Raw genomic sequence first — 25,547 nt, 5'->3', positions numbered from 1 at the left:
GCAGTGCCAGATAGATGTAATTAAATCTGATATGAAACAATTAATTAAATCAAACTTAAACAAGGATCTCTGGGCTTTTGCCCACTGGATTTCTGGAGACCTTGATCATGAAAGAAATATGAGTGCCGGGGTGGCAACAGTTTTAAAAAATCTAATTGGTAAACCATCATCTCTCCAGAGTAAACATCTAACCCATCAAGAAATTCCAAATGGAGAAAACTTCTACGGTTTAGTCACAAAACCACATTATAATAGTAAACCACATATATCAGATTACAACACTGCATCCAGACATTTCACAGAAGACTTTAAAAGAAGGGGTTTAAAGAAATTAATATGTTCTCCTATGGGTTGTGTTCGGGATAATATTCCATTAGACATCTTTGCTGCCAATATAGTGAACTTTAAGCAGACCACAGGAGCTTCTATTTCAATCATCATACGTAATAAAAATTCAAACTGACAACTGTGGAATGGACTATCAGTCACTGACTTTGCAGAGGATCTTCGTCACAAAATTGCCTCTCTTTGGACATAGAGAATAAGGGCTCAAGTTTTTTAGATCTAACGGTGTTCTCACCATTAACATAAATAATAACTGCATCAATTCTAACAGACATAGAAAATTAGGCACTAATCATACATCTAAAAATAATAATAATACAGGGAATCAGGGAATATGTTACCAAATCACTTAATTGTCTTCCATCAAAACATTCAACATTTGGAATCTAGAATTGACGCATTAATTATTACATTACAGGAAATAAATCCCGATGTAGTAGTTCTAACAGAACACAAATTAAACGAAAATGTAATAGATTAAATTAAAATACCTGGCTATTCTTGCGTAAACTGGTATGTAAGAAATTCTTGTCAGGGGGGAGGGGTTTTAATACTAGTATCAGAGAAATTAAGTAGTGTGAAAAAAATTTCTGTTAATGCTATAAACACTTTAAATCAAGATAAAGTTTTTGAGTCATGTACTATAGAAATTAAGATAGACCAGACAAAATTTATTGTGGCTGGACTTTATAGAACACCCTCTGAGAAAATAGACATTTTTCTTGAAAAATTAAACACATTTTTGGCAGAAATTTGTAGAATCAACAAAAACGTTTTAATAGGTGGGGATATTAATGTGGATGTTTTGAGGGAGGGCAGGAAGAAAACAGACTTTGTTAGGGTTATCAATATGCATGGGTTTAAATACAGGGTGTATATTATGTCTGGAAACACCCAAATATATCCTTTAATAATTTAAATATAAATTTGAAACCTCTTACAATCGTGATAGAGATTGGGCATCTACTTTTTGGAACAATGTTTTGTTATGTCACACCAACGGGGGACGTCCTGCCGAGGGTATCGTGAATATTCTTAATGGAAGCCTATACCTTGTGATACATAATTTTAAAGGTAATAGCTTACTGAATTGAATGCCACAAACCGCATCTCAAAGGAATTATTCTATCAGAAAATAGAGCATTTTTAGTATTGAAAATTTACTGATGTTCAACAATGTAATTTTAACATGGTTCTTGCCACAAAATGTGTTACACTAATTTTTTAGCATTTTTTAAATGTTCAATTAAAATAAAATAAACAATTTATTTTTAAGCTGGTTTCATTAGTACAAATTTACCAGTTTTTATTACAATGAATAAAACTTATGAGTCACTTTCTCTGATTACTTATGAATCTGTACTTGGTGTTTTCCAGTCAGCAGGAAGGTTTAAAGAGACAAAGGTCACTAGCCTATGAGAAACATTATTGTGTTATTAATCATCTGGTCTACAGGTTTCAGTTTGTTGAGCATGGAGCTTTCACTAGACAGGTCTAAGCTTGGGAATTACAAATGGACAAAGGTCATATCATTCCTGTTGAGTTAATCAGTGTCTCTGAAGCATTGCTGTCAACAAGTTATCTAATTACAGTAGTTCAGTTTTTATTTGGCATTTTAATGGAATTGTCTGAAAGAGAACGAATTACTCTGTTGATGATGCGAGGATATGGCGATCGTCAAAGATCTTATCGGGAAGTTTGTAATTTGTTTAATGACACTTTCCCAGAAAGGAATCCCATAAGTGTTTCAACAATATCAAAAACTATTGAGCGTTTTGAAATGACAGGGAGTGTACGTAATCGGCCAAAGTCGGGAAGGATACAATCTGCAACAGATGAAGAACATGCACTAGATGTTTTGCAAACATTTATTGAAGACCCACATACATCGCTCAGAAAAGCTGCACAGCAACATGATATGCACCCTATGTCTGTGAGTAAGATTTTGAAAATTAATAAATACAAACCATTTAAAGTTCATTTAGTCCAACAGTTAAGTGAGGATGATTACGACAGAAGAGTTGAGTTTTGTGAACTTGTGATGCGCAAATGTGATGACAATAGAGATTTTCTGACCAACATACTATTTTCTGATGAGGCAACTTTTTTCCTAAATGGCAATGTTAACAGGCACAATTGCCGTTACTGGGCTAGTGAAAACCCACATTGGATTACTGAGTCCCATTCACAGCAACCACAAAAACTGAACGTATGGTGTGGAATTTTAGGTAACAAAATTGTTGGACCCTTTTTCATCAATGGAAATTTAAATGCCGAACTTTACTACAATATGCTCCAAAATGAAATAATCCCAGCTATTCAAATTGCATCAGGAGAATACTTTGATAATGTATGGTTTCAGCAGGATGGTGCTCCACCCCATTATGGGAGACAGGTAAGAGAGTATTTGGATTTAAGGTTTCCTCATAAATGGATTGGCCGAAGAGGAGAAATCGAATGGCCTCCAAGATCTCCGGATTTGTCACCAATCGATTATTTCCTATGGGGTCATTTAAAATCCAATGTTTATAGAAGAAAGCCTCATAATTTGGAAGACCTAAGAAACAGGATTATAGAGGAGATTGCTTTGATAACTGAAGAAATGTTAGGCAACTCTGTCGAATCATTTTACACAAGATTGGCTCATTGTCAAACCGTAGAAGGAACACAGTTCGAACAATTGCTTTGACACCAAATGCAGGTAAAACGTTTGTTGTAAGACTTTTCTAACAGCATACATTATTTTTTATTTGTAATAAGAAATCAATAACATAAGTATTTCCATAATTGTACTGTAATAAAAACTGGCAAATTTGTGCTAATAGAACCAGCTTAAAATGAAATTTTTGTTTTATTTAATTGAACATTTAAAAAAATGCTAAAAAATTAGTGTAACACATTTTGTGGCAAGAACCATGTTAAAATTACATTGTTGAACATCAGTAAATTTTCAATACTAAAAATGCTCTATTTTCTGATAGAATAATTCCCTTGAGATGCGGTTTGTGGCATTCAATTCAGTAAGCTATTACCTTTAAAATTATGTATCACAAGGTATAGGCTTCCATTAAGAATATTCACAATACCCTCGGCAGGACGTCCCCCGTTGGTGTGACACAACAAAACATTGTTCCAAAAAGTAGATGCCCAATCTCTATCACGATTGTAAGAGGTTTCAAATTTATATTTAAATTATTAAAGGATATATTTGGGTGTTTCCAGACATAATATACACCCTGTATACTACAAAAATACCTACTAGAATAATAGAAACATATGAATCTGCTATTGATAATTTCATCACAAACCTAGACGAAAATTCTTTTGAAGTGGAATGTTTGATAACTGCTCTATCCGATCATGATGCACAACTTTTTAAAATAGTAAACATTAATAATAAAAGAGGTCATAATATAAAAAATACAGTAATGGGCAGGAAGTATGGAAAAGATAAAATTGACTTGTTTAAAGGCGACTTGGAGAAACAAGACTGGACCGAACTTTACCAAAGTTCTGTTGAAGATAAGTTTCTTTATTTTTACAACTTGATCAAATATTATTTTGATTTGCATTTTCTTCTGACTAAAATTACAAAATGAAACCAAAATAAAGAGTGGGTAGATGATGAAATTGTTAATGAGCATGATAAGCTTATTGACATGCATCAGCAGTAGGAAAGATAAGAGTAATATAAATCTAAAAAAAAAAAACTATACAAGCACACAAGAAATATCTCAAAAAAACAATTTTATGTAAAAAGAAAAAACATTTTGATTTAAAAATAAAAAAGTCCACTAATGTTAACAAAACAATTTGGCATATCATTAATAGTGAAACAAAAAATAAAAAAGAAAAGTAGTCACCTAATATTGCACTTAAAAAGGATGGTATTCGTATAGAGGATCCATACAAAGTTGCAAATATTTTTAATAACAATTTTGTTGAAATGGTTGATACTCATGTTATCCCTAATCTAAGTAAAAATTATGTTCAAACAGAGGATTCGATACAGCAAGTAACGGAATCCAGATTTATTTGTAACACAATTGATGATAAAACTCTACATCAGATAATTGATTCAATAAAACCTAAGTGGTCAGCAGGGTATAATGACATACCCATGAAAATTGTTAAGAAAGCGAAATTACCACTAATTAAACCTCTGTTACATGTTATTAATGCATCACTCGTAACTGGAATATATCCTTCTCAATTAAAAATTTCAAAAATAATACCAGTACATAAAAAAGGGGATTGTACTGATCCTCTTAACTACAGACCATTGGCTATTTAACCGTCCTTATCTAAAATATTTGAAAGTGTGTGATGATTCAATTAGTTGACTATTTTGAAAACAATAAATTACTTGACATTTATCAACATGGATACAGGAAAAATAGATCCACATTAACAGCATTAAGAAATTATATTGAACACATTTTAGAGAACTTAGATGAGGGATACAACATTGTTGACACCTTCATAGATTTGACCAAAGCATTTGACAGTGCTGATCATAAAATATTACTAGAAAAATTAAAAAGCTATGGTATCATTGGTAAAGAGCTTAGCTGGATTAAGTCGTACTTGGAAGGCCGTCGACAGTTTGTTAATGTTAAGTATTTTAATAAAAATAATCAGCATGATGTTAGGTTTCATACAAAAAATGTGACCTACTCTGTCCCACAGGGGTCAATATTAGGCCCTTTCCTGTTCTTGTGCTACTTGGGGGGTTTACCTAATTATCTGTATGATATAATATTGAGAATAGTAACATTTGTTTGTATGCTGATGATATAAGCTTGTGCATTGCCGATATGGAATTAGGTACAACTAAGAAGAAATTAACGAATCAGTTTCATTGTTAAAAAGTTATTTAAATAACAGAAATCTTCTACTCAATGATAATAAAACTACTTTTATACAGTTTACTTGCAAAAATGTTGAATCAAACAAAATTAATATGAAAAACCTGGATAAAGAAACTAAATTTTTAGGGCTACATTTAGATAATACACTTAATTGGAACATTCATGTACAAAAAATATGTAACACAATAAGTTCAGAAATTTTTGCACTAAGAAGGCTAGCACCTTTTTGTAATAAACAAACCTTGAAATCAGTGTACTATGCCACGGTTCATTCACATATCGCATACGGGATTGAAGTGTATGGGGGAACAAGTGCTGTAAACCTGAATAAAATTTTAAGTCTACAAAAGGAGGCAATTAGAGTGATTCTAAAACTCAAAAAAGATGAGTCATGTAAGTTATATTTTAAAGGGCTCGAGTTTATGACTGTATACAGCCTTTATATATATATATAGAACAGTATTATATGTAAAAAAATAATGAGACTAAATTACCACGACAACTACATGTTTATGATTATAATACAAGAAACAAAAATAACTTTGTAATAAAACAACATAATAAAGAAAAATTTAAGCAAAGCCCAACTTAAATGGGAATCAAGTTTATAGGGAACCTGCCAGGTAGCATCAGGAATGAAAACAATAGTGTTAGATTCAAAAATAAATTAAAACAGTTTTTAATGGATTTATCATGTTATAACTTTGAAGAGTTTTACTCCCAGAGCCATGTATTTTAATTTTGATTTCTGAAGTCTAGTGGAATTATTTATAATTTGGTAATAAAAACTATTTAAATAATATTAAACCTATTTTCAACTATATTAAGATTTTGAAAATAATTTACATTAAAAGGATTGTATATATGTGCAACTAATATAACATCACCTTGAATTTATTTATTAAGAATGACGCATTCATGTACATTTTATGTATGTCTTGAATAAAGATATTGATTGATTGATATAGTATAGATGTATATATGCATTCACAAAAAATGCATATTTCAATGACTAATATAAAACATTAAAAACGCCCTTGTATCAGTTATTTGAAAAAGATTAATTCAATCTATTATTGTGTGTGTGTGCGTGTGTAATATATATTTATATATAAACATAAAAATATGAAGTTAAGTAACAATTGTAATACATTTTTACAGTCAAAGCTTTAAAATAAATTATACCATTCTATAACTAAGGATTCTCACCTGCAAGCTGTGTGGGCTGAAGACAGTCGGGGAGTTTGAGTTACTTGAGTGGCTGTTGTTATTGTTTTCAACAAAGCCAGTGGAGTAATCGGACCTCAGTAGGTTTTCACTTTGCATCTTGCCTTTAAGACATGTAATATAGCGATTACAAAAGTCTTTACAAAGTTCTTGTACTTTTTCTAATTCAAGCAGGTGAATACGTAGTACTTGAATAGCTTTTATCATCTGTAACATTTGAAAACAATATAATTTTCTGAATTTTAATAATACATTTGTGAAGTTCACTAAAAATTACAAATTATGCTGTTACAAGTACTGTTGTACACTACTTGTGTTGTAGTGTTACAAGATAGTCCTTTTAGATTAAAATATGTATAGATCAACCTATGCCAACACAATTGATATTAACACTACACTAAGAGCTTCAATTATGATTTCATACATTTTGAAATACTGACAGGATCTTACTCTTTTAGAACACTGAACTTGCATATAGAATAAACATCCTTCGAGGATGATTTAATAACAAAAAAGTTTATCACAACACATTAGATCATGTGCTAGACAATCCACATGGGTGGTCCGGCGTTTGAGTAAAATGTATTGGAAATAATTACTTCATTTTTAATGTAAAGAAGCACTTTCTCATCAGTCCATATGTTCATTTTGTGTAGCAATTTGAATGTGGATATCTAAAATCTTAGGAATTTACACATGGTTATAATCGTTATAGCCATTAATATTAATGTCAATTGTTACTTTACACAAAATATACATTTTGATATAGCACATTCGCTAACTCGCTCCTCAGTAGTTGAATATTACAGTTTAAACCTCCAAATTAATATAAGATACTAAAAGAATATTTTATAGCAACATAAACAGTCATCAATGTGCTATATTTAATTTTGTAGTCATGGCTTATTTTCTCACTCAGAAAATGTCAAATAAAATCATGCACGATTTGGCTACAATCACTTAGAAACTATGGACGGCTTGTTGTTTTACTATCATATTTTTTTCCAAATTTGGATCTTAAAACCTCTCAGAACATAAAAATGTAAAAGGGCAAAATTTGTTATAAAACCTAAAATTTAAAACTATTACGCAATTTTGCTTTACTACCCATAATAGAGGAGATGCTTACCCGCACAATATGTAAAATCGATTAAAAATACGAGGAAGACTAGTTTTTTATTACTGAACTATCGAGAACTAACAAATATATAACCAGTGCACTAATTCTTAGTTGGATTTAGCATGTGCAGGTCAAATTCACCCTTGCCCAAACATTTAGTAAAATCTACAAAACATGAAGACAGAAGTCAACACTTTTATGTCTGAATTATTAAGATTTAACTCAAATCCAACAATTACATTGATTTTTAGTTGAATCATCAGTGTGTGCAGGATAGCGTGAAGTTGGCTCATACATTTAAAGAAGTCTTAAAAATTATGGGAAGCGGTACTAACATTTTTTGTGGCTCAACTCAAGAACTAACAAATATTCCAAATTGTATTTTAAATACTCTGAGATGGTGCACAGGCCAGTGTGAAGATGGCTCACACTTTTAGTCTATGCAAAAATTAATAGTTAAATCACTGAACTAACATGAATTAATGACTGAGATGCAAATAGATTGTGTGGGAACACTTAACAGACATATTACTATCTTAACAAAAAGTTCACAGTTCTCTGAATTAACATGTCATTTGTTGGGTAACAGGTTGCAACAACATACATTGCTAAGGTGCAATTACAGAAAATATATACACTAAATAGTTATATAATTTTATTTTCTGTTACATCACACTATTAAATATTTCACTGTTTAACCCTGCAGCAGTCACACCTTATCTATTAGATACCAAGGAGTGAAATATTGCCACCATTTTTGTTCATCCTCTCTATCAGCCATGTCAACCTGTAAGCGAGTTCCCCTTATATCCACCTACCCTTCAGTAATGAATGTAGTTTTGTGAGTTAACACATTATAAGGTAACAGATACAGTGCGACATACCCTGTAATTATTGTGTTTGTATCTTCTAGATACAGCATATCTTTTAATGTTAGGTTTATTTCAGTATTATTCGTGTAGTTTTTCGTATTTTAATGTTGTGTTATGGCTAGTAACCATTCTAATTTTGATTTAGAGCATGAAGAAGACATTACACATCTAAATGAGATATATTTCAATTACATTAGTGAAGGTAATAGTGTAAATCTAATTGAATTTAGTGAAGAATCTGACACTGACAGTGAAGATAACGTGGAGGAATGCAGTGAGGGTTCTGAAAGTGAAAAGAGTATTGATGATGAAGATGTTCAAGGAGAACATAATGTCCCTGTTACTGAAGAAGAAGGTAGGCCTGTTGAACAACAGCCCCGTTGCTTCAGCCACAACAGCCATTACCCTAGCCTCAACATTTATATCATAACGAAGGTTTATATTTAGTTGCTAAACGTAGAAGAGATGTTCCTAAAAAGTATTTATTTTTTACAGAGGCAATGCTTCAATCAATTTTTAAGTTCAAAATCCAGTACATTGAGAGTACTCTGGATAGGTTTGGACGAGTCTGTGATGCAAAGCCCACAGTATGATTGAATTGAAAGCATGTAATGGCCTCCTTTATCTTCTTGGAGTTAACCATTCTAACAGACAATTTGGAAGAAGTTTGGGCCACAGATGGCTCTGGTATAGAGAAGTTTAGAATGACCATGAGTCTGAGACGCTTTAAGTTCTTGATCTGGTGTCTTGATAACCCATTTAATGTAATTGCTAAAACAGGTGACACTATAGTAGTAAATTATCATATAGTAACAAATATACAATAACTAGTAACAACAGAGTATCTAACAGATACGGTGGGACAGTTGCCATCGGCTCTTTTTTCTTTCAAAATGTAGTTCGTGTATAAATTATTATATTTTATTTTAGCCATATGTATTTCATAAGAACCAAACACCTGTATATGAAGGTAAGGAATTACAGTTTTGCTATTAATATTTAACATACACATATGTTACTGCGTAATACTATTAAAGCGGTTTGAAGAAAAATGTATCTTTCAGATATATTGCGACCAGTAACGTAATTTTTTAGGTGCGACGCTGTAGGGTTAATTATGTTGCTAAAGTTTCAGCCCAGTAGTGTTGTGATACATTCCAGTTTAATGACTGTAAAATTGAAGCCTTGTACACTTCCTCTGAATATGACATAAATGGTACATGTTTGAACTATCAACGATTCTTCCCCTCCTCCGGGAAATAAGCAACAATAAGTTGAAAATCACTCTCTTTGAAGTTCGGTTTCTGTTGTGATTTACATCCAATAGCCCATAGATAGGTAGCTTCCTAACATTATTTTGAGCTTGTTTGCATCATAATTTAGGGTGTCCAGTAAAAACTGCAGGGGTTTTTACATAACAAATCTGATAGCCTATGGTTCTAAAAGAGTTAAATATGAAATGTACATTTTGAAAAACCTTTTCACTATTACAGATGATCTAACTGATCACTAGTTAAAACTAATTTATTAACTATCAACTTAATTTAATAAGTAAAAGTTAAAAAAAAAATTTGTGTGAACAATTCTGATGATTTAGTTCTCTTTTTGAAGTGCTAACCATTTTTGATAAAGTGGTTAGATTTCAGGTTTTTTGGTTACCATTGGTTTTGAGAGTCGTTATCTAGATCTTCAATTTGACTGTAACACAAATTTAGGAAAATGTTGAAACTCACAAAAATAATTTTATGATTATGTTATGAGTATTCCATGGAAAAATACTCTAGCCTACTGATAAATGAAAAGGGGGGTTACATATTCTCACTATGGTGATACTGAGAAAAGAAGTTCCAAATATTGTACAATTTTCTTTAAAACAGATTTGTTTAAAGCACTTTAAAATTGTATACATATGTTGTTTACTCAATAAATCATAAGGTTTATACAAAGAATATTAACATACCAAGCCATCAACTTCAGAGTCATTGATCAAAAATGGTTTGCAGTCTCTCTCTTGATGCTGTACAAATGCTTGTATGTCCATGTTAAAGCTCTCGGAATTGGGAGTCTCCGCTGACTGAGTGGCTTGCTCACATCGTTCAAACAGCAGTGCTAACAGGGGAAACAATGGATGCCTGTAACAAAACATTTGCTGGTATTGTCAATTTCAAAAATGTCCTAAGGAATAAAAAAACTTGTAGCATATGATCCATTATACAGTTATTTATATATGTACATAAAATAGTCGAATTTATATAAATATAATATTGATTGTACTTATATATTATAAACAGATAATCATAAGTATAGGAAATAAAATTGTTTTACAGATAGGAATGTGTCCAATAGTCGGTAACTCAATTCAAATCGATATCAAGGATTCTCAATATTGCAGCTCATTTTACTAGATTCCAATACCAATATTTAAGTACGAGGGCTATTTAGAAAGTAAGGAATGTTTTGGAGTTAAATAAAAACAAAGTTCAAGAAAAACATTTTATTATTTAAAAGAGGGACTAAAATACTACTTTTCTAAATAATCACCATACACATTCAACCACTTATCTTAGCGGTGGACAAGCTTTGAAATTCCTGTGTCATAGAATTCTGCCGCCTATGATTTCACCACTCAGTGATCCGTACTTGGAGTTCCTCTTCGTTGTCAAAATGCTGGGTTGATAGCCAGGTCTTCAATTACAGTAACAAGTGAAAATCACTTGTGGAGCAAGATCAGGACTGTAGGGGAGATGAGGAAAGCTTCCCAGTTTAACAAGTTCAAGAGTTCTTGTGTACGGTTTGCCATGTGAGGTCGGGCATTTTCATGCAAGAGCAAAATTTTGGATGACAATTTTCCAAAATTGTTTTGGACAGCTCTCCTAAGATTTTGCAATGTTTGGCGGTACCACTCAGAGTTAACTGTTGCACCAAACTCAAAAAAATCAATAAGAAGATCACCTTGCCTGTCCCAGAACACTGTTGCCATGATCTTCCTTGCAGACATTTCTTTGATTTTTTAGGGAAATTTGTTTACCCCCACTCCATGGATTGTAATTTTGTACACCATGGATACCAATATATACGTGATTAGCGCACACCTGGTGGCGTTAGGTGGAAACATTCCTTACTTTTTGAATAGCCCTTGTATATTGTCACAAAATAATTAATAAAATTAACAGAAGTGCCTGATTGGAAAGTTACAATATCACAAATAGTCATGTGTTGAAAATGAATCTTGAATCCACCAAACCTTCAAGCAATATCTATTCGTGGAAGATGTAGATCAGTAGGACAGAAATTACCTATCACCCTTGTTTACGAATCCTTCTGAAAAGATATATCATTCCTACGGGACAGGTATGAACAGCCAGTGTACGCAGTTTTAAGTGGTTCGCGTGCCCACCTCCAGAGTCACAACCATCGCTTCACCCATCAGTCCCTCCCTTCCCTAACCCCTCGCCTACACGCAAAATTCATGGCCCTGTAAGAAAGGCTAGCAGATGTTCGGGGTTTGTCGGTGGTAGTCGGAACTGCTTAGCTCTGTCTACCTGCTCTTTCACTACGAGCCGTTGCCTATTTCAGGCCTCTGAAACAATATTCTGAGACGTTTGTGCAAACTTCTCGTGAATTGAATAGCTCACCGAGTGGCAATCCACAGTCTGCACCTGTAAAGTGTAAGACCAATTGTACAATACCACAATTATTACATAGTGTCCAGGACTGAGGCTGCTGACGGATTTAGTAACTTAAGTAGAACTATTATGAATTTGGATAAATATATTATAAACTATGTTTATTTGTAGGTAAAGAAACTAATCACTTAATCTAAATAAATAGATTTAGATATATTTTCAAATATTGAACTTGCAGCAGACAGTACTCAATTTGTTAACACGTTCAATGCGGGTGCGGTAGATCTACTGCACGGCTGCCTCGCGCCAGACGCGCATGACGTAGATCTATTGCACAGCGCCATTGTTAAGTAACCCAGTCAGTGTGCTCTCAGCACTCATCGTGTATGGTTGTCTGTTTTGCCACTCGTGGGAACATACTTTTCCCGCGTTTTTGTGGTCGCCGCTCTATGTTAGCGTTTTGTGGTTAGTTTTTAGACTACTTCAAATTTTACCGTTTTTGTTGTGTGTTTAGTGTTATTCTTATAATACAATAGACATGGATTTGCCTCCTGGAACTAGTGGAATCCAGAATAAACGTCAGTTTGTGGCTAATAGTGATTCTGATTATGAAGACGACCCTGGTGTCCCTAGTTATGCTCCGGACCTCGACGATGAACAATACGAAACTGATGAGTCAGAGGTCGAAGACCCAGACTATGACGTAAGATCACCACAATGGAGTCCTCAAACTATAGGTATGAAAGATGTACCGTTTACAAAAGAGGAAAAGTTTTTAGTCCCTTTCCCTAATGAGATTACCCCAATCAATTCTTTCTTGTTGCTGGTGGATGTGATTTTTTTGGAGGGCATTGTCGCTACTACGAATAGATACACGTTGGAGTTATTCTGTGGACCTACTACAACCCCAGGCTCACGAATCCATTAATGGAAAGACATTACCGTAGAGGATCTCAAATGTTTTATTGGCCTATTGCTGCACAGGGAATATTACAATTACCCCGAATACAAAACTATTGGAAAACTTGTAAGCTGTTTTCAACGTGCTTCCCCAAATTCATGGCCAGGGACAAATACATGCTTATTTTGCGATGCGTTAATTTTGAAAGGTACCCTAACCCAAACAACAGAGCTTCTAAAGTACAGTTTCTATTTGACTACTTCAACAATAAAATGGACTCAATTTATCATCCTCTAAAAAAAGTTGTGCATTGACGAGGGAATGGTTTTATGGAGGGGACAGTTGTACTTTAGGCAATATATAAAAGTACGGCATCAAACTGTACAGTTTGCATCACCCTCATGGCCTAATACTTCGTTTTTTTATGTATTGCAGAGTTTTAGATGATTACGGTGGTAAGAGACGTGCAGCCAATGTTGTATTGAAGCTGATGCAAGGGAAACTCAATTGTGGCCACAGTTTATTTATGGATAACTATTATAATAGTTTTACTCTTGCCTCAAACCTGCTCCGTAGGAATACATATTGCAGACTAAAACCACTACCAATTGTTCAATACAACCATTTTATGAAAGGCGTGGACCGCAGTGACCTAATGATATCATATTATCCTTGCGAAAGGAAAACACTGCGGTGGTACAAGAAGACTTTTGTCCACGTAATTCAGATGATGTTAGTGAATGCACACTATCTCTATAACGAAGTTTGCACATCAAGTGGAGAAAACAAAATGCCATTGTATGACTTCCATCTGAAGGTTATTGACAAGCTACTCCCTGATGTTCCCGAGCCTCCTCAACTTCTGAAGCGCCGCAGCGTCCCCCATGTACTCTCACGGATTACAGAAAGTGGCTTGTGGAAAGAGAAGTAAACAAAAGAGGTGCAGAGTTTGCTATGCAAATGGCAGAAAGAAATACGTGATGTGGCAGTGTTTAGAATGTGATGGACAGCCTGGGTTGTGTGTCCCACATTGCTTTGACCAATTCCATGACTAATGAAGCATACCTTGGGGAGGATGGTGGGGTTGTAAATAGTAGTTTTTAGTGTTTTTTATCAATATATTTTTAGTTGTACTAAGTGATTTGTTCCCAGTATTATTATAAACAAGTAGTCTGTTTCGGTGTGCGCTTCGAAGAGAGACTGGCCCCAGGAGCGTGTGCGGTAGATCTACAGCACGTTTTCAAAATGGGGAAATTCGGCTCTTTTGGTGTTTTATGACCTTTCTGTACCAACCCGTGTCACAACTGAATTGGTAAGTGAATACTAATAAAAAAAATTAGCCTCTAGTAACATACATTACTTAATTTTTAACAGCAAACGTGTTAATGTATAAATTTTGTATTATTTTATAGTACATTAAAATATGACAATCTTATGGAATTAGTCAAAATGTTCTTAACTATTAATACATAAAAAAAATTAAATGCAAATAAATAGAACTAGGCCTACAATTACTTCATATTATACCTTAAATATTTAAACCTTAATTTTATAAAGTAGCCAAATTAAAAGACAATTCCTATTACATTTTAAGGATACATATTACATACTTACATAGATTATGAGTATTAAATATTACATTATATGTATTAAATATTACACTCTACACCTAAACAAACCTAGAAAATAATACACCAATCATGTCTAATTATACTCAAATTAAGTGACAATTCTTATTAGATATATAAATACAAATTAATTATATAATACATATTAAATACTACATTACACATATTACATCTTACATATCACATTACGCATATTCAATTTTACAAATCACATTATACATTTAATACTGCTGGAGTATACAATAGCTTATTTGCACTGGAGAATTTGAACTTAATTCCAAAATCCACTGTGTTTGCCACCTGGCTGCCGCATATCCTTTAATAACTCAAAAAGTGTTCTTAATAGTTTGGAATGTACTCTTGAGTACAAAGGGGAGGTGGCTGTTACAATCAGTCTCATATTTCATCCAAGAGTTGTGATATTTGTGAACTCACCGTTTAGATTTAAGTAATAAACGTTTTTCGATTCCAACTACATAAATACTTTCTTGAAATGTTTTTCAAAAACAGAGTGGACTAAGCTCACAGCATGAAATGTCTCACGACTAAGATAAGTGAGACTCTCAGATCCTTAAACATACTCTTGTGAGAGCTTCATTGGTGCAGATTTTAGATGGCTGTCTGGTAAGTTCATTAAGACATCTGTAGTATTTGAACTTTTTATAGCATGCTCTAATGCCATAGCCCATGAATAATTTGAAAGGTATTTTTAGTGACATAGTTGTGCCGGCCTTATTGCCCCCAAGATGAAGAAAATATATTCAAAAAGAAGTCTACTTTGGACAAAAAGCATCTACTTCCAGCCCTAGTGTTCTATTTCCGGTCTTAGATATCTCCAGTACCATAAGTTGAACTTGCCTCAACAAAATATACCCCTACATAAACACGCAGTTCTAAGAAGCTTACTTCTGCCAAAAAACAAATAAGATTGGTTTTGTAACGGACTTAAAATCTGCAATCCAAAGCTAAACAGTAACTTTGTCTTTGATATTAGCATTTCACTACTTACTTTTGCATACTTAATGTTTGCTAAAATGTTTGTTAAAAGTATAGTTTAGCTAAAACTTCCAATATATTATCATCTGAAGAAAAGGTAAGATTGATAATAATTGTTACTTTTAACCTTATTCTGTGGTTTGAAGACTATAATTTTCCACACATTTGAAATTGGAATTAAGTTAATTAAACATATGATAGTTTTGTTATTGTAATGACACAATGTTGACAGAACAATTAATTACATTTAACAGGCTTGTTCAATTAATATTTCACAACTTAAGAGACAAAGATGGGATTTTTCACTATAGAGACTAGTGGAGGCGTATTAATATTGAAATCGAGCCTATGTACTAGGAATGCTAAATATATCCATGTAAAATTTCAGTATGTACAATTGGTCGAATAGTTTCTATGAAAACAAAACAAACAAACAAAGCCACTTTCGCATTTGTAATAATTAGGATTTGTAGTTTGTGTATATCATATAAGTAAGAAATCAACATTTTTAAGAAGGATTTGATATTTATCTTAGACTTAAGATTAAGGCTGCTTAAATTTAAAATTAGCTAATGTTGATTTCAATATTTAAGTTTATTAGATTTTCCTACATGATTCATCTCATGTTGCTCTTTAGTCATCTTTTAATGTGTGATTTGAAATAAATAAAGATTCTGATTCCTAGAATGAGCAAAATGACGTCCAGGGTGTGTTTCTAAATGATAAATTGTTTTTAAGTTGAAGCAATTTACTAAATTATTTTGGTTGTGTTGAATCGCATGTGCAGATAATGGTCTCCCAAAATTGTAACTCCAACTTACAGACCTGTTGAGCACCCATGCTCGTAATCAAGACAGGTACACGGTCGCAGGGGCCTGGTTGCACGGTTGCAGTTTGGAAGGGTAAGCATGCTCTTCCTATCCTATTTCAATTCTTTAGTTACAATTTAGTTATTAGTCCCAGTTGTTATTTTATACATGTATGTGAATTAAACCCAGAATCGAGGATCAAGACCAAATTGTTGTATTAAAATCTAATTTTGTGTCATCACCTAATTCTATGCCATCACTAATAAAAGTGAAGATACAATATTTTTTAGAATCATGCTATATTCTTATTTCTTGATGACAAATAACTCAGGAATATAAATTTAATTTGAAATAAGGGCCACAGTTCGGGTATCGGAATTGGCATTGAATTTTTCTAAAATTGGATGATTGATGACTAATTGATGATCCATGTTGGCTGATCTCACCAAAAAAGGAAAACATCTGTATAGAAGGTACATCAGCAGCGGAAGATTAAAACTGTTAAACTGAAATGAATAAATAAAATACACCAATGTACTTACTTGTAAACAGCTCTTTTATCAGCTTCGAAGACAGCCTGGTCTGGAGGAGCACTGTTGGCAGGCTGACCACTGGAATTGATATTTTCAGGATATGATACCATAGCGACACCAGGATTTTGTTGCATTTCAGCCCATCTGAAACATTACAGCCTCCTCTGTACTTTTTTGTTACATAAACTTCCATTGTTACATAAAGGTTATTCATTCTTCGGTTAATCAAACAATCATCAACACTAAAACTAAATCTTTTGTTATTTATCATGTTCCTCCTAGGAATATTTGCTTAGAATATATATACGTATTAATATTCTATGTTATTACTTACTATGCTCCATTGGTACAATATATTGTAACCAGGTAAATTTGATTTCTGAATTTGAATTCCATTTCAGAAACTAAGATCAAGGTTATTTATCCTTAGGAATAAAAAATACCCCCTTTTAATGAAGAAATAAATGTTTTTTAAATATATTAAGTAGACTATCAAAATTATTTGTTTTAATAATCACACTCCAGATAAAAACCTAGTTAGTTCTCACATCTAAAATCTACTGAGTTAATTTTAACGAAAACTTTTGGAAATATGTGGGGCGAATCACATGAACAGTACAAGGTCATGTAGACATTGCAATGATTTACATGAATCAGAATCTATAGATAAGCTGCTTTGAGAGAGAAAGAGAGATGTGGAGACGGAGAAGAAGCACGGACTCACTTCCCTCCCCCTCCACATTCCTTACCAACCACTCCTCAGTCGCAACTTTACCATTTGTAAGCTGTGTTACATAACAGCTGATTTACAAACCCAGTAATAATAACAACAGCTGTTATAAATAAACATTTGTTAAAATACTTCTTAATTATACTAATATATTAAATAGTTGCAATGGACTATTCTTAACATAAATAATAATACATGTCATTCCATAACAACGAGAATAACGAAACATAGCGTGATGCTCCAAAATACCAACGCAGGGAAGCAAAGCACTCGGTTCCCACTTGTGTGTCTTGTGAAGGAAATAGATCGAGCAATGAAAGAGGAAGAGTGGCTTCCTCTAGTAAAATAAAACCTGCTTTTAACTTGAAATTAAATCTACTGGACACATGAGAATAGTCATAAATATAGTCCGTACAAACAAAAACTTTTTTCATCTTGTAAATTTCAAAATTTAAGAACAATAGCCTTTGGCAAAAAATAAATAATGCAATAGAGTCACTTACTGATCTTAGATCTCACAAGTAAGCATCATAAAAAATATAAAAATACTCTTGATTTTCTATTTCTTACCTCCTCTTCCTGACTACCAAATACCCATTTATAAATGCACTTGTACAGGCAATAAATGCTCAGCAAACCATGTATGTGAGTAAAAATCCAAAGTTGTCTATGAGCCACAGAGAGATATGATTATAATGTAACATTTTCTTCACTAAACCGACAACCTATTTTGGTTTCATGAGTAATTATTTTTAATGATGGAGATAGCTATATTAACACAATTAGATAATTTATTCACATCAAACAACTTCATCGATGACAAATGCCACAATTTCAGGAGCACATGGCTGCCAGCTGCTGCACTAATATCTGTAATACTCAACATAATTTATGCTTTCAAAGTTAGTAATTTCATATTGTGTGATCTAAGCCAGATGTTGACCAGAATTCTATTGATAAATGTTTAATATAAGCTATTTCTAATACTTCTAACAATAGACTATAATGACTCTCAGCAGTGCCGCTTAGAGTAGAAGATTATTCATAAATCTCCTTATTTTGTGTTGAATTTAAAAAAATACAAATATCTATTAAGTTTAATGAATATTGTTTTAAAATTAGCATGGAAGTTTTATTTATAAAATTTTATATTGTAATGTGTCATATGTTTATATAAACAATGTCTATTGTGATCGTGTAAACTTATGTCACAAATTGACTCTGATCAGGAATTCACTCCTGAAAATCTTGAAATCTATACACTGAGTCTTATTTTTTTGAGCTTTTGGAGACAAACGTTTAATGTTGATTTAAATTTGTGGTAAAGAGCCCGATAAAGTGTGGAGTGTTGTACAAGTGTCTTTGCAGCCGCCTAGACAAGGGTCTATAGGCTAACCTTGAGCATACCTCAAACTTGATTTGTATTCTGTTTCAGTGGAAATGTTCCTGTCTAAAGTGATTTTTTAATTTTAAAAATTATATAAATCTTTAATGTTAAATAGTTTCTAATGCATAATTCATTTACCTTTAGGAGAAGTAAAAAGGAGCTTTACATACACTTAATACATATGAACTCATAGCAGATACACATACAGACAATAAAAGTTTTAAGGATAAAATTATGTTTTCATTAATTAGGACACCAAAAAACCTAAAAATAATTTACTTCGATAAATTTAATATTAATATTTTTTATAATTGAGCATTACAGAGAAATTATTAATTAAGTAACTTCTTTACAGCGTATGGAGGGTTAATTAATTTACTTGCTACATTAAATTAAAGGCTTAAGAGAAATAAAGCATTTTCATATCTATGTTGTTATTATTTAGACCTAAACCCTATATACTATATGACACCTAAATAAACACCCATTATACAGATGAATTCATTTCTAATGTAATTCAGTAGGGTAATTCAAATATTTTTGTTGAAAAATATTAAGTGTCTCTATTGAAGTCCAGTATCCCCTGGAAAGCCACTTATTGCCTAACTTTGACAATAAAAAACAATTTACTATCAAGTTTAAAATTTAGTAAGATACTAAAGAATATTGTTAATCTATGCTTTATTTAGACTTGACAACACAAGTTAGATTATTAAAAAAATTGTGAATCCTATTACTTTTTTATTAAAAATTAAGTTAACCTTTAAAGCAATGTAAGGTCATGGAAATGGAGTTTGTAAAACATATAAGTAAAATGAAGGTCATACTGATTCTCTTACGATTCTGGGGTGTAGTTAATAATAAGACATTGGGGTCTAAATTTTTTAAATTTCGGAAGACACCTTAACTTGGCAATTGAAAAATACAGGATCATAGAAAGTAAGGAAGGACATTGCTTTCCCACTGTTTGGGGAAACAATAAACATTGATTCACAATAATGTCTAGCTTATCTAATAAATAAAAATATATAAATGTCATTTATATCTTATCTTAATAACGAAACGTTCATGAAATGAAGTAAACAACTTAAATATGTAATTTTACTCAAATAATTTTACTCTGAAACTACCAGATGAGCTTTATTGCAGAATTAGTCAAAATAGCCTATTAAATATTTAACATTACTTGAAATTCACATAGATTTATTACACATTAGGCTACATTGAATAATTATTCATAAAAAAGAAATTTACTGGATAAGAACAATTTTTTCTCAATACAGAACTCTAGAATTACCAAAACAGATCTGTTGTAACATGTTCTACCTTACCCAGGCTCCTGTACACACATCAAAATGTAAAAACACTAATGATATGAATTAATATATCCTTTTAGGGCTTAATATTAAAAATCAGAACTCGAGTGCTTACTTACGTTATTTTATTAATATTTCGGGATGGCATTAAAATGATTTTTGTAACTGCAGGACATTTGCTTTACAGTATTTTATTCTTACTCGGTAACGAGATACTGAAACTCATTTAATTAAATCCTTTGTGCTTATTCATCAAACTCCAGTGCAAGATGAGCTTGATATCAGTCACTAAATAACTTCATAAAACTTAAGCCCTGAGTTAAAATCTATTTCAGTTTGGATACCACTGCAAATTTTTAATTGAAGCACAAGAAAATATAACCTTAAATGACAACCACAACTGATTGTTTTTAAATTGTGCCTCTGACAGATTCGAATCTTCAATGGCACGTTCGAAGTGTCAATCAAGAATCAATGGCGTCCGTCTCCTCCCAGTTCTAGCATTTTCCTAGTGTCATGTTATCATGGGATAAAAAACTGAGAAAAATATTTACCCAATATTAAATAATTTGGTAAAATTGGAATAAAATTAACGTTAAAAATATTAAAACTGGGTTTTAAACATTCTTGTAATGTGCATTTTTAAGTTTTGTTTTTTAAAATAAATCTTTCAATTTAACTTTAATTTTTGCGTTCCAAGATCCCATGCAACGTGTAAAGATGATAGTCGTAATGAAACTGCATTATCTTCTCCATCCAATGATCCACTACATTTTATTTATTTTTGGAGTATGTTGTAGAATAATGTTACTACATTCAATAGTGAATAAGGTCACTGGTCATTTGTGTTTTAGCAGATATTAGAGCTGCATAGATCTTATTGGGGAAAATAAATTTATATCTAACCGATCTAATTGTGAATTTCCTTTAATTAAATATTTGTTGGAAGCTCTTTTGATAAAAATATCAGATATATAAAGACGAAACCAAAAGACACAATATTTAATTAACAAGGAAAAGTATTGAAATTAGTCTTATAAGGCCGTAAGACTATTTACAGTATTTCGAATTCGCAAACTATTTGTATTAGCTTCAATTTATCTTTTACACACAGCAGAATTGTAATCCACAAACTTTGTGTTATTCTATAATATAATTTAAGTTTTGATGTACTGATATAACAAGTCGCCATTTACATAATGGCATCCATAAAATGTTAAAAGTAAAACTTACAAAATGTTTGTCCCAACAACAGCCCTGACGGGATATATAGTATTACTTTTTTAACAGAATGTTTTGACTGTATTCTCGTATTCTCCCATTGTTCCTAAATATTAACACTATATTAGTAAGAACAAAAAGTTCCGTCTTGGAATAATTTTGAATTTAAATTCCATGATTATTCTCTTTAATTCTCAGAATAACTCTGTAAAAACTAAAACAATTATACAAAGCAATTGGTTTTAAATTAAATTATAAATTATAGTACGTTTATAATTTACCTTGTTTGTAATCAGTATACGATGAATAGTAAGAAAATTTCTAAATAATATTTTGTTATCTTTATATGTTACAAAATGTAAAACAATACTTTTCGAGGATTGAAATCTATCTACTTAATACATAAGCATCAATTTGTTCATGCTTATGTATGTTGGTAAATCCACACCTGACGGAAAGGGTAGATTTACATCCTCGAAATGTAGTGTTATACATTTTGTATTATATGTATAACGATGGCAAATGTCCGATATCGTATTATCCTTTCAAACCTTCCATCGTCAATGACAAACTTTAAACAAACATTTTGTTTACTGCTATTATAGAAATGAATTTTTTCCAAACCCTGCCAGTAACATTCAGTAATTGTGTTATTTAATTTCAAATTTATAGTGTAAGTCCAATCCGCATTTAATTTTTGCATATTTAATGTACTTGAGAAGCAACTTCCAATTCAGACAAATGTTTCCGTTTTTAGTAATTAAAACAGGTTGGTTTTACTAGTACACCCAAGGTAGGACTTCGCGTTTTAAACACCTTCCTGAAAACCAGAAATAAAAATATTGCAATATCTATGCTATTGATTTTATATTCACATTTATTTGAATGTGAATATAAAATACTCTTGTGCCATACTACAGCCAGCTTCAGATTAAACCTCAGTCATTTTGTAGCATGCATCATGATTTTCGATAAATCACAACCAGTTGGCAAATCTGTATGATGTGAATGGTAATACCAAACGCATATAGAGTGACACAAAAACTAGTTCTGCACTGGAGATCCATAGGTCAACTTTCTATTGTCCTTTGTACATTTGAGAGTAAGTTGTTAGGGCAGGAACGCTGGTGCAAATCAATTACTTTTACCTCTGTAATCCCATTAAGCCAAAATCTTATAAAGATACTTGACGAAAAACTATCGCAACAATGTATGCTGGAACCATATTTCATTTTCTAGGGGTAGCTTAAGTTCAGGAGCCGACTTGAGAGGAACATTTGCAACCAGAACATTCACTTAGAGCAACGGATCCTAGATAAAGGAGAAGCCACAACTTCAAGGCACCGGAAAATCAGCTAGAAAATGGTGGAACCATGCTTTATTCAGTCTTCCACGTCCTAGACACACAACATCTGGGTGCGAATCATAGGTAGCGTCATCCGACAACATCTAACCGATAGTAAACCAAGGGGTCTTGTAATAGCATTCCTCTCAGATAGTGTTCGTGGTGGTAAATGACATGAGGATTGTATAACGGAGGACAGCTACGAATCAGTTCTTCTCAATTTACAATCAGTTCCGCGATTAGTACATCTGAATTTCTGGCTGAAACACACAATTACAATGAGCTGGTTCTTGAGGATACGTTTTTAAAATTGGTCAGCAGTGTAAAGAATATGCTCAAAAGCTTAAGACTGATTGTATAGACAGTATCAATGATGTGAATACAAAGTCACAAATTATAACTAATATCTCTAAAAGACAAAATTAATTGAATGAAGAACTTGACACAGCTACCCATACGGACGCTGCCCTTTCTGACAGGGTGAAGAATCTTGCCAAAAATCTGGTTGACGTTTTTCAAGTTTCTCGTGATGAATTTTCCGTTTCTTTACTACCTGCTGTGACCACGTCAATCAAATATCAAGGTATCTGAGTCCGCTCATGAAGACATCTCTACTGACAGTGCGACGTCGTGTTCTCGTTACTTAAAGTGCAGTGTGGGAAAAACACTCTAAACAGAGGCAAACTAATATCTCTGTGGCGGTTTTTGGAGATAGTCACGCCCGGGGCCTAGCTGGCCATTTAAGGGACAGTTTTCTGAGAAAATGCGTTGATTTTGCCAGGAAATGTTAAACCGGGAGCTCCCTTTCAGGAGGTAGTACGTGGTATTCAGAGTGTGTCTGGGAGTCTTAAAAACAATGATTCACACAATTACAATTACTGTCACCCGATTACATAGTACCTATCTCTCCCGCTCAGTATTTTTTTAATTATAAATAAGCCTGATAATAATTTTAATAATTGTAATGTCTAAAATATTTTATGTGCAATGGACCAAAATATTATATTGTTAAATAATAAGGTACACGCTTTTGAGGTTGTTTGCATGAAAGGTATGTAGACATGACTTGTCTTACTGAACATTGGTTGAGTAAACGGGAATGCGACTCTCTTTAGATAGAAAATTTCACCCTTGTCAGCTCTTTCTACAGAGCCGAAAGGTATAGCGGAGCTAGCTTTTTAATTAGAAATTACCTAGCTGACATTGTAAAGCCTTGTCGCGACCTTATATGTCACGTACAGTTCTTGAGAAGCACATTGAAGTTGCTGCTATACAGTGTATTTGTATCGCTCCCCAGATGGTCTCGTTGATGTCTTCCTTGAGAGAGCAAATTTAATTTTCATTCAGCTGGCGAGTGATGGCTGCTGCGAGATGGTTGTTTATGATTTTAATATTGATTTTTTTCAAAATCTCTAACGAAAAACATCTCTTGTTGACCTTACCAGGAGCTACAACTTGGACACTATTTTTGAAGAGTTGACGGGAAAGTCCACTAATGAAGGTTCGTGTATCGACGTCTTTACTAACTCGCCGGTTTCTGAATATTGCGCCCAAGTTGTTGAGACTTTTTATCAAATCATAAGGGAAAGTTATTGATTTCAACTCTTGTAGTAACTGTAAAGATAAAAACTGTATGATTCCGAGTGAAAAACTAAGAATATGATTTTTGATTTGAATAATGTGCGAGAGTTGAACAAAAGATGCACTATCACGTTATTTTATGCACCAATATTGGAAATTGTAGATGTCTGGAAATTTTTAAAGTTGACACTATAAAATATTTAGAGCTTATTAATGATTCAAACATATCATGGAAGGAGCATGTTAAGGGGAGCATGTACCTTTTTGGCACCAAAATATCGATTTTTTGAAACATATCATAAAAAATACTATGTTTTATGCCCTTTTCAAAAATATATAACACTCTATATCTGAGAGGTTTAGAAATATGTGTAAAATGTGTTTTAAGAAATGTATGCACGCTTTTTTCAGCTGACAACATGGCGCGCTATGGATTGTTAGTGTCAGAATGTATTATATACATATTACTTGCTCCAATTGTATGATTATTAAGTTTTTCCCCTTTAGGTTGGTAGCACTGCTTGCTTTAGATGCATTTGAAGGATGTAAGTCATCTGTAACTTACCTAACCTACACTATTGATATTATTGTTATTGTTTATGTTTACTAACAGTGTTTGTCAGTGTAATTCTATTTTGTGTGGTGCCAGTGATCAAAACTTTGGACTCTTAGTGTGTATTTATTATATAAATAAGTGATATTATTGTGTATTAGCCATGCCTAGAGTGAAAAGGTTCAATAAACAGTCTTACAGAGGTAACCAATTTCGTAAAAATTCAAGTGAACTAGGACTAAGTGCTTCTCCAGGTACAAGTGAATCTAATAGGCCTAGGCCTAAACAATCATCTAGTTCTAAGAAGATTAATGATTCAAAGTTGCCTAAATTTAGTGATTATGACATAAACAATGTAAATATTATAATAGATTTACAACAGATTTCTGGCCTAATAAAATCTTTCACTGCATGTAAATATTGTAGTAGTTCCGACTGCATTGACATAAGCCTAGATGAAGACTTCAAGTGTGGAATAGTACATCG

At 32.6% G+C, this 25,547-nt stretch overlaps 1 protein-coding gene across 2 annotated transcripts in view; it reads right to left on the bottom strand.

The window, feature by feature from the left end:
* The window catches only part of LOC124369149 (homeobox protein PKNOX2-like), a 75,978-nt gene extending 55,128 nt beyond the window's left edge, over nucleotides 1-20,850 (bottom strand). For both annotated transcript variants that reach the window (XM_046826929.1, XM_046826930.1), the window contains exons 1-4: nucleotides 20,481-20,850; nucleotides 16,938-17,072; nucleotides 10,396-10,567; nucleotides 6,426-6,650 (exon numbers count right to left, since the gene is read on the bottom strand). In XM_046826929.1, the coding sequence (XP_046682885.1) occupies nucleotides 6,426-6,650; nucleotides 10,396-10,567; nucleotides 16,938-17,072; nucleotides 20,481-20,509 (561 nt within the window). In that variant the 5' untranslated portion in view covers nucleotides 20,510-20,850. The remainder of the gene's footprint in view (nucleotides 1-6,425; nucleotides 6,651-10,395; nucleotides 10,568-16,937; nucleotides 17,073-20,480) is intronic.
* Between the last annotated feature and the right edge of the window lie 4,697 nt (nucleotides 20,851-25,547).

Source organism: Homalodisca vitripennis, chromosome X (genome assembly GCF_021130785.1).
Source record: "Homalodisca vitripennis isolate AUS2020 chromosome X, UT_GWSS_2.1, whole genome shotgun sequence".
NCBI classification, from domain to species: domain Eukaryota; kingdom Metazoa; phylum Arthropoda; class Insecta; order Hemiptera; family Cicadellidae; genus Homalodisca; species Homalodisca vitripennis.
The sequence above is the reverse complement of the archived record's forward strand: the minus strand, read 5'-3'. Positions and strand labels throughout refer to the sequence as shown.